General features: G+C 36.9%; 1 protein-coding gene across 1 annotated transcript in view; it reads left to right on the top strand.

The window, feature by feature from the left end:
• The first annotated feature begins 269 nt into the window (after positions 1–269).
• The window catches only part of LOC143733320 (F-box/LRR-repeat protein 7), a 63,869-nt gene continuing 52,479 nt past the window's right edge, over positions 270–11,659 (top strand). Inside the window, exons 1-2 of the mRNA XM_077225001.1 lie at positions 270–550; positions 9,445–9,534. Of these exons, the coding sequence (XP_077081116.1) occupies positions 514–550; positions 9,445–9,534 (127 nt within the window). The 5' untranslated portion in view covers positions 270–513. The remainder of the gene's footprint in view (positions 551–9,444; positions 9,535–11,659) is intronic.

The raw sequence follows: 11,659 nt of genomic DNA, 5'->3' as shown, positions 1-11,659 counted from the left end.
ATGTATACAATACTGTGTGTTTATATAAAATAATTATACACATTATGCAACACAAACTTTTATTTTAGCTGTGATTAATCACGATTAACCGTTGCCCAGCACTAATTTTATTATATTAGCCTATATTATATTATAATATATTATTATATTTAGCCTATATTATATTAATTAGCTATTATGTCCCCAAACGCTATACTTTAGATCTGTGTGGCTTTAAACTGAGGGTCTCTTTAAAGCTGGTCCAGCCCTCCATCACAATCTCTCTGGTCTCGGTGTAAGTGAGTTCGTGTGGTTGAGTTTCTCTTCACACACATCTGTCGGATCCGCCCGCTCCAGATCAACTTCTCCTCGATAATGGGCATTTTTCTCCAGAACATCTGGATTCTGCTCTGCTCTCTGAATGCTGCAGTTTAAAGAAGACTTTAACTTATGGATCTATATCGTGTCAACTCGAGGACTTTCCCCGTGTAACATTCAAGCTTTACTGTGTGAAGAGACTATGTGTTCTTCAGGATGGGTGCGAACAATGGCAAACAGTATGGAAGTGAAGGTATGCGATCTTTTCCCTGAGAACTTTTATGCGATGCATATCTTATTTTCTTTTCTTTTTTTTAGCAACTGTCATGCACTGATGTATTTTGGTTGTAACAATAATTTGTAATGTAGAAATATCCATAAAAGATAGCCTACCGAGCTGATCCTTAATGAGTTGTAATAAATTAAGCCAATTTTGATCATAATGTCTCTCAGCTAAAAAGGAGGGGGATTGTGCAGCTTTGTTCATTTAAAAAAAACCCGATTTTTCTTTTGTAATAGTAAAAAGTAAAATGAATGCGGAAATGGTACCAACAAAGTGTATTAAACACAGCTAAATTCATTGACTATAGTGATTGAAGCTGCATATGTAAATTTTTGTTACACCCATAAAACGTGGTATTTAAATAAATAATACCTGACAGATACAGAAGTCATCCTGAGACGAGACACCTGCCTCCAAAACAGCCAAAAACAATCTGTAACTCGCGCGCTGTTATGAATAGAAAGGCTGCTTTAGGGGTCGTGGTTATCTGGTAAATACTATGTATGCGTCAGGACTAAAGCCACGCCCACAATAAGCTACCAACCACTCCCACTGTAAATAACGCTTTTCACAGACCACGCCCACTATTACATCAAATACAACCGCGACACAGGAGTCCCTCCTTTGCCACTTCTCTTGGAGTTGAGTCAATCTTAAACTATTCAGTACTTGTTGAAGCCTCTTAAAACATTGTTCTTTCAACAACTCTCTTATTTGTAAATCTCATATCCTGAAGTTTGCTAAAGGTATAGGCAGTGATATTTTAGTATGATTGAGATTCAATAGTTTTTATTTTTATATCCTCCATTTTTATTTTGTACTAATTTCGTTTTTTGTCATTTTTACTATTTTTTAAATTATTTTTATTTCAGTTTTAGTTATTTTAGTAGCCCAAATAAAATTAAACAAAATAAAAAAGGAGAACTGTTGGTATACTATGATCAGATTTATATTTTATTTCAAGTAGGCCTAACAATTTTTTTTCTATGGTTTCAGTTTTTGGGTACGTTCACACGACAACAATTTACTAAAAACTGAAAAGGTTTTCCCTTTCTTTCTTTTTTTGTGGACAGAGGACAACGTTGTCAAAACACAGGGATCCAGACAAAAATCTCTGTATTCTGCAGTCAGGCCAGTAGATGGCGATGTCTCTTTGTAAAGAAACATAAATTCCACACATTCCTGTTAGTTTTCTAAAACTTGCACTTTGAATCCTGCTTTCAAAAGTTTGAGTTTTCAGGCCCCCAAAATATTGTTGTGTAAATGAACATGCAAGCCAAAACGTTTTTAGTTGAAAGTGGTGTCGTGTAAACGGCCCGAAGTTAACTTTAACAACCCAGGGTTAGGGTTAGCATGAACTGGATTTACTTAGTCATCAGTCATCACAAATATTCAGAGTGGCATCTGGGTCGCAACTTTCACTGAGGTGAATAGAAATGCTAATGGTGAACTTTCTCCAGGTATCCTATTATAGACTTCCTCGGAAACATTGGACATAAGTGGAGCGTTTGGGAAACCTGTTTGAATACAGTCATTATTTGTGCAATTTCATGTGGTTCCCCTAGTGGCACAGAGTAGATGTTTCTGTTCTGATCCCAGAAGTAACGGCGGGTATTTACAAACAGATCGTTTCTTATGGTGATGTTTATGCAGCTTTGAAAACTCGACACATGTGGCCTTGTTTACATCTGCCGTCAACATCTTCCTTGAGTGATTCGATCAGTGGTCAGTCAGTGCTTTACCTGATCATGTGTCTCAATGCATCTCCTGTCAACACCTGTGATTTGACTTATATGGGAGGATTTCACACTACTGTACATCAGTGTTAAAAAAAAAAGAAATGTCTCAAGTTTAACCTCACTATAAACATGAGGATTCAAGCTGAATATCATTTTAATAAAGCTGTCGTTTCCTCTATGATTTGAATTGATCTACTTGTGGTTCACTATGCAAGTGCATGTGTGTTCATCCAACATTTACAAAAAAATGTTTTTTTTCTTCCGACCACCATGATCTAAGCAGGTGCGAAGTATTTTTATAAAACAGATGTTTGAAACACAAGTTACTAGAAATTCACTTCTCGCTCATTACAACTGTTTAAACGCATAAACTCCCTAGTAATATTTAGTGCACAAATGTGATTGTGTTCATAGTGCTTAATTGCTGAACAATGGCACGTGAAACATTGTGGCTCTGTAACTATTTACCGCATATAAAAGTTCATAAATATATTTGCATCTAGGACTCTGGACCCCTGATTTTGAACTTCTCTTCAGGCCTGGTGAAATTCTCCTTGTGTTTTGCGTAAGCACAGGACAGGAAACATATGAAAGCTTTTGAGAAGTTGTTTTCCAGACCAGAAAACAATTATGTCTCCCCTCAGCCTTGGCTCTTTTGATAACTCAATTTCTACTGAGGCTCAAGAGGGTCCAGTAAAGTGTTGGTAAACTCCCTGCCCTCGTGCTTCTCATGTACTGTAGGTGTGGGATGAGGACACGGATCCTCGGGAAATTATGAGCTTCACATCTGAACTTCAAGGACAATGAAATAAAACAACTGTCTATAATACTGGACCCAGTTGCAGCCGTTCCAAATAGTTTGCAATTTAAAAACAGTAAAAACAAGCATCAAACTGTTCTTTGACTCGTTCTACCCTGTTTATGTTCCAAAAGGTTGTTTTTTCTACAGCAATAAATAAGTTTTGGTTCCCTAAATAACCTTTCAGTGAACAGTTCTTAAAGTGCATCCTGAAGGCAAGCTTTTAATGTTGTTTATATGTCTATTATATGTGTTGTTTTAATATGCTTTAAGACAAACCATGTGTAAATTCATAAGTCGACAGCATTGCTGAGTATTTTCTCCTTAAAACTGCAGTGAACCAAAGACAGTCTCAAAAACACGGTTTGAAATCGCTGGTGTTTCTGACGTCACAAACGACCTTGTAACCAATCAGATCAACGTGTGATCGTCAACCAGTGGATCTCTGAGTGAGTGGAGGCGGGGCTCATTTGCATATTCATAGAACCGCATATACTAAATGAGGCAAGGGTGTCGAGTTACATTCAAGCTATTTTAAGGCATGACAAAAAAAAAAACAAGGAAAAAATGCTTTATTATGTAATTTTGGTGATCAAAGATGAGTTTTAAGGAATACAATTATTGACTACAGGGGAACTTTAGATCAACCTAAACCTCATGATCCTCTAGACTAGACAAAACAATCAAGCTAATATATATCTTTCATTCTATACAGATTGCATTGTCTTTTAGTTTGTCAAGAGACTGAAAAGACAAATTTCAAGAGTGCACTAGTACCTCTATTTGGTTATTTACAGCAGAAATCTGACAAACTGATTAAATAGCAGAAGTTTTGCTGAAGCCCATGCATTAACAACAGTTCCTAAACAGTGTTTTGAATGATGAATGTGCCACAAAGTTTCTATAATTTGACTAGCTAGTCAATATCTTCTACGATGCATTGTGTGGTAGTTGAAGACACCATGAAACAAAAATGGACATTTCTAATTTAGTTTGTTATGGAATATTGCAGTACTTTTTTAAATTCATGTTCCTGGTAATCTTTAATCAGAATAAGTTCCTCTTGCAGCATCTCTTCTCTTCTCTGATGATGTGGGCGGGGCTATAACCTGTCACTCACATGAGATCAGCCAATAGCAAACCACAACCATCCAATCAGTTCCCCACAGACACAATCAAGCCCCGCCCACATTTGTTCTTGTCCCAGAAGCGTTTCACTCGTATATACGAGCCTGATCTCATGAAATGTGTCTCTATAGCACGCATTGTATTTTATCGTGCAATTTATACGCAAAAATTTTTTTTGCCGTGCATATGATACGAACTTTATGGCATGTAATACGCACGCACCCCACTAATCCCAAGGGGTTTACAGTGCGTATCACATGTACGTAAAAACTAATTTTCGTGTATAAATTGCACGATAAATACAATGCATTCTATAGAGACACATTTCATAAGATCGGGTTGGATATACGACACTATAGAGAAGAAAAGACGAGCAGAACTACCAACTTTAAGCAGCAATTGTACCCCAGCATGGCCTTTCATTTTAATTCCATAATGTGATGAATTTCTGAGTGATATTCGGTTATAGAAACATGTGTGGGACTTGGATGGGTGTATGTAAATATAACGGCTACTTGACAAATCTTTTCCTATATCTCAAATGGCAAGATGAAACAAACCGTAACGAAGTTGAGGCCCTTGGATAAGTTCCTACGTTCTGTAGAAGGAGATGTGAGTGTTTGTATGTGTGTTAATTTACAAGCGTCGGCTCTTCATCCTCTGTCAGGTCATAAACTTGGTAGAACCAGTGGCTCCATATGAGTACAGCTCAGCATTCATCTCACAAACACCGGTTTCTCTGTAAACAAGTTCCTCTTATCAAGCATCCATGCAGGATAAACACTTAGAAACGCCGTTCACAGTTGCTGTACTGTTGGTTATATATGTGTTGCTATATGCCTTTTCACGTCTCTGGTGAAACGTTGCCAACATACGTCGCAGGAAAGCTGTTGTGTGAAGACCTTTCAAACAAGCTGTCAGATTACAGCTGATGCATCGAATGACTCAATGAACTCTTATCAGCTCTGCCATACAGGGGGAAACTATGGTTTCTGAAGCAGAATGAACACATGGTGGACGACATGTTGCGGTGACATCGCTGATCCAGAACATCTGCTCGGGTTCCTGTTGTAGTGAGCAGAACGTGACTCAACTGGACCCCATGTGTTTCGCACGCCTCGAGTTACGGCCAGATACCAGCGCTGTTTTTGTTATGTTGCTAGGCAAAGCTTTCACAAAGCTTAAAGTCTTCAGCTTAATCAGAATGGATGAGGAAACTGTATTGCTTTGCTGCTAAAAGACACGCTGCACGGTTCTTAGCCAGAATCAAGAGCTAAAACCTCTGAGATTTGCTGAAAGATCTGCTTTTGTAATGTTTTACAGCCAATTTTCTCAACTCAATACCAAATAATGACATATATGACCTGATATAAGCATGACGATGCACAGGAATCACACACTTTCTTTAAGATAGGCGTAAACGCAGAGATGGGTCCTTCTCAAAATGCTGATTTTAAACTTTTGCATTTAGCTTATTTATTCTCCCATAAAAGCTGATGGTAAGTATTTGAAACATTTTGATAATATTACTAACCATGAAGGACAATTTGACAAATTCTCATATAATAATTACAGAAGTGCAAAACAAAAAGAGCCAAATTATTTCATATTACTTACTGTATATTGTTTATTAAATGATGGAACTATGCCATTTATATGGATTTTTTATGAGTTTAATATCATGGCACAATTATCTCCATTTTGAGAATGACCCATCTAATTTGTGTGAACAGTTTATGAACATTCATAAAAGAATTGTATCTTTATTCTTTAAATGTGAATGCGACATGGCAACTACTAATAAGAGAGAGAGAAGACATTAAAGTGTACGTGATCCTTCTCCTGATACAGTGAACGTACTTTAAGAGTGGCTGATGTTGATGAATAGATCATTGATTCGAGATCCTTCTAGACCGGCGCTGAACTACAACTGAACTCTGACCTGTAAAAATGACGACTGGAAAATCCCAAAGTCTCCATTCTCTCCTACTAAACTAGGAAGGAAAGTGCTTTGCTGGACTTTGAAAATAAATTTGAGTCATTAAGCTGTCAGTCCTTTGCCATCCCGAACGCAGCCATTTCCCATCACGAAAAAGGGAGAAATTACAAAAGACTGCAAAGGAGATTTCCTCCGAATTTTCACAACCGGAGTGGCCAGTCCTGCTCCTGATCCAATGACCCTAATCCATAAGTCATATAAGAGCTCTTTTCCACCTTGATGGAGATTTAAAAAAAAAAAAAACTAAAAACTAAAAAAAAAGCATTCCAGATGGAGACTGAGGACTATCCTGAGCACATATTCCCACATTTGCCTTGATTTATACCCATTCACAGACAATACAGACTCTATATTTATAAAAGACAGTCTTCCAAGCGGCCACAAAATGTATTTGGACTCTTAAGTGAGTCTTAAAACTGAAAGAATATCAATCAAACCCAAGTAGCATCTGCAAAGCAAACGATAGTAATGGTGCAGGTGTTTTTGTCCAAATAATCTTTGGGGGCCACAGAGTCTGGGATGGTTTCATGAAGAACATTTAACATCCATGGAACCTTTCCGTTGCACAAAAGGCACTTTATAGTGGAAAAAAGGTTATTTAGATCATTAATATGTTCTTCACACTAAGAAAGAAAATGGTTATTTTAAAGTCTGTAGTCAATAATTGTATCACTTAAATCTCATCTATCTCGTTTTTTCCTTGAAATAAATATTCTTCATGCCTTAAAACAGCTTGAATGTAACTCGACACCCTTGCCTCATTTAGTATATGCGGTTCTTTGAATATGCAAATGAGCCCCGCCTCCACTCACTCACTCAGAGATCCACTCGTTGACGATCACACGTTGATCTGATTGGTTACAAGGTCGTTTGTGACGTCAGAAACACCGTGTTTTTGAGTCTGTCTTTGGTTCACTGCAGTTTTAAGCAGAAAATACTCAGCAATGCTGTCGACTTGTGAATTCACACATGGTTTGTCTTAAAGCATATTAAAAACAACACATAAACAACATTAAAAGCTTGATTTTCACCACAGGGGGACTTAAAATCAACGTCTACTAACAAGAAACGATGCTGCTATTCACAGGTCAAGAGCTGTTGAGATTCTGTTTGCGAATGTTCGTTGGAATCGTACAGGAAACGTTAAATTATGTTGTAACATGGTTGGTTAACGATGCTTTTGGGAAACGCACTCCTGGTTGGTTAGGCTTTACTGGTTAGCATGGCTCTGGTGATATACCAGCTAATCATGGAAATCCATGCTTTCCGTCAGTGAAAATCAGGCTCTTAACACTGGCTTGTCCCTGCGACTGGGGGACAGTAATCTTGAGGATGGTGGAAGTGTTTTTGATTTATGTCTGAAGCATCTCCGTTCCAGGCTAGGATGACCACATTTTTATTACAACACCAATCCAACATTCAAATACACAAATGTGAACTAATGTGCATGTATTGAACTGATTCACCCTCTTATAAAACCTCAATCAAATGCAAGTAACAAGCCATCATGAATGGTTTTTTGCACAGTGGCCAAATATGTCCTAATGTAGGATAGATAAATCTGTCTTGGAGGATCACTGCGAAACTGCAAACTCTGCCAGTGTTGGAGATACTAAAGAAACTTCTTCCATCTATTGTTCCAGTCACGGATATTGCCTTTTTCTTTACTTGGCAGGAAGAAACGAAGGGTTTTGCTCAGCTTTGGCGCATTCCTGATGAGTTTTGGGTAATGAGTTCCTCTCAAAATCTTTAATCATGAAAACCTCAGACCTCACTCTGGATTAGGAACAAGAGGAGTTTCCTTGCTTTCAGGAACGTTTCAGTGAGTGAATGAGTGATGGGGCCAAAATGTCCGATGGTACTTTTATTGCATCTGTTATAATATTGACTTACAGTGGGAAGCGCTGCTCCCCACCGTTCACACCAGCGTTCCCACAGCTGCCAATGGGACTGAATGCTTGCAGTCAAGTATGAGCTCAAAAACAAGCACACAGTGGCTATGTTTGCATGCACAACTTCTGTTTCAATCAGACTGAATTCATTCCGATTGATGAATCTAAATGTAGTGTTTACATGAACGCTAAAGATGTCATCAGGTTGATGTGCACGTTTATATGTAACAATCTTCAAATCAGAATATATTTTTTGAGACTATTTCAACGTCATTACGCTATTTCTACATCATTACGCTATTTCTACGCTATTTCTACATTACGCTATTTCTACGCCATTATGCTATTTCTACGCTATTTCTACATCATAACGCTATTTCTACACTATTTCTACATTATTACACTATTTCTACATTACGCTATTTCTACACTATTTCTACATTACGCTATTTCTACATTACGCTATTTCTACGTCATTATGCTATTTATACATAATCACGCTATTTCTACATTACGCTATTTCTACGTCATTATGCTATTTCTACGTCATTGCGCTATTTCTACGTCATTATGCTATTTCTACGTCATTACGCTATTTATACATAATCACGCTATTTCTACATAATTACGCTATTTCTACATTATTACACTATTTCTACAATATTACGCTATTTCTACATCATTACGCTATTTCTACATCATTACGCTATTTCTACGCTATTTCTACATCATTACGCTATTTCTACGTCATTACGCTATTTCTACATTATTACACTATTTCTACGTCATTACGCTACTTCTACATCATTACGCTATTTCTACGCTATTTCTACATCATTACGCTATTTCGACATCATTGCGCTATTTCGACATCATTACGCTATTTCTACGTCATCACGCTATTTCTACGTCATCACGCTATTTCTGCGTCATCACGCTATTTCTACGTCATCACGCTATTTCTACGTCATCACGCTATTTCTACGTCATCACGCTATTTCTGCGTCATCACGCTATTTCTACGTCATCACGCTATTTCTACGTCATCACGCTATTTCTACGTCATTGCACATGCACAGTCCTCTCAGTTTCGGTTTTCAATCCGATCAAGTGTTTACATGTTCTCCCGATCGGATTACAAAAGGAATAAACAATCCTTTCAATCCGATCGAAATTTCATTCAGATTGATTTAAGCGTATACATAAAGGGTTTTCAGTCCGACTGAGCCGTCAATCCGATTACTAACGGATTATTTGATTTCATGTAAACGTAGCCAACGTTGTTTCTTTCTTTCCTTTTGTCCCAGGGAAGGGAAGCTCCAGTCTCTCCTCCGATGTGAGCTCCGGCACGGATCACACACCCACCAAAGCTCCCAAGAATGTGGCTACCAGTGAAGGTAAACCATCTGGTCTTCATTATGAGCCAAAACGCCTGCTTAACTCCCATTGGCTCTTCCTTTTTGCCCTCTCTCCCTCTTTATGAAATGCTTAACATGTTGGAGAAAACTTATGTGCTTCTAGGATAACCTGGAGATTGAAAACAAACTCATAACTAACAGTGAGACCGCAGTGTGTGTGGCTGTTTTCCTTTGACAGGGTTTGTACAGATACTGTAAAATCAAATTCCTGGACTTTCAAGGACTTTTCAAGCACTACTTTTTTTAATTTTTTTTAGGACTACAATCAGAGATCTCACTTAACAAACAAAATCTTTCTTTATTATCTTTTAAATTCTAAAAAAAGTAAAATAGATCAATAAAAAAAACCTAATAAAACATAATGGTATGCAAATAAAGTGCAACACAAGCAATGACTTCGGTAACTTTAAACATTGAAATTATATTTTGACAGAGATATTGCTTTCCTTATTCAACCTAATTTTTTCTCCCATGATTACATGATTGACTTGAAGAATAAAAGCTGTATCATATACTTGGATATTTATTCGTATAATATCATGCTCATAGCCATGCAAAATGCCTCTATATCTATGTCAGATGGACTGCAGCTTTAATTTTGTGTGAAAAGATTGTTTTATCAAATTTAAAATAAACACTGCAAAAAATATATTTTCTTACTTAGTATTTTTGTCTTGTTTCCATTCCAAATATCAAACATTTCTTGAATCAAAATGCATTTACTTAAGTAGTAGAATGCCATAAGACATTGAGAGTTTTTGCCTAAAAAAAGCTAAATTATCTGCCAATGGGATAAGAAAAATAATCTTGTTTCTGTTTGAATTAACATTATTTTTCTTACCCCATTGGCAGATAATTTTGCTTTTTTTTAAGCATCAACTCACTTAATTTTGATTAATTCCCCTGGAAAAAAGGACATCATATCTTATGTCATTTTAATAATCTAGTAAATGCATCTTGATTTTAGAATTTTTAGATATTTGGACTGGAAACAAGACAAAAATATTACTGTAAGTAAGAAAAGCATTTTTTTTGCAGTGAATTTCCCATATATTGTCTTTCAATAATTCAAGCACTTTTCAAGTACTTCATAAAAATGGCTGTTTTCAAGGGCTATCCACTACTTCAATTTCAAAAAGTCAAATTCAAGTACTTTAAGTACGAATCCTGCTGAGAGGTTCTCAGGAAAGCATGATCTCGATGTATTGACATTACAGTGGTGTGGACATGTCCCATTGCATCCCCACACTGTACTGTAAAAACAGCTAATAAAAAGAAGACAGTAAATCTGGTAATCCCTGTGTGAGTTTCTTATACTTCAATATACTACAATCTGTGCTGATCCAGGACAGACATATTCCACGGATTAGATTACTCTATATTAGATGTTTTGTAACATGATACTATCACTTACAACGTCCATTCTGGCAAACCATTTATTATATTTATCAGTGCATGTTTAAACAAACTTTTTCATTTATTGGTTCCATGGCCTTTTTGGTTTCATTACCGTAAATCTTGTCTACGAAAAGCTTGTAAATATTTTTACTGTGTTTTGGCGAGGGATTTGCCGTGTGCTGAGGACTGAGTTAAAACATCACCTCGTCGCCAACCACATGCATATGTTTACAACATGATTATTCAACGCTTTAGACCAAGAATGTGAACACAGATGCTTCTTGCTACTCGAGCTTGATTTGACATCATTGCACTACAAAATGTGTCAGAGCCTGATATTGATAATGCAATGAAAAATACATAAGAGGTGTTTTTATAGCTATAGTTAACTGTTGACATGTTCAGAGTTGAAAATGTTGTTTATATGTCTATGTGGTGTTTTTAATATGCTTTAAGACAAACCATGTGTAAATTCATAAGTCGACAGCATTGCTGAGTATTTTTTCTTAAAAACTGCAAAAACACGGTTTGAAATCGCTGGTGTTTCTGACGTCACAAACGACCTTGTAACCAATCAGATCAACGTGTGATCGTCAACGAGTGGATCTCTGAGTGAGTGAGTGAGTGAGTGGAGGCGGGGCTCATTTGCATATTCATAGAACCGCGCATACTAAATAAGGCAAGGGTGTTGAGTTACATTCAAGCT

This window comes from Siphateles boraxobius, unplaced genomic scaffold (assembly GCF_051911475.1).
Source record: "Siphateles boraxobius isolate OS27281-9 unplaced genomic scaffold, OSU_SipBor_1 97, whole genome shotgun sequence".
Classification (NCBI taxonomy): Eukaryota; Metazoa; Chordata; class Actinopteri; order Cypriniformes; family Leuciscidae; genus Siphateles; species Siphateles boraxobius.
The sequence above is the reverse complement of the archived record's forward strand: the minus strand, read 5'-3'. Positions and strand labels throughout refer to the sequence as shown.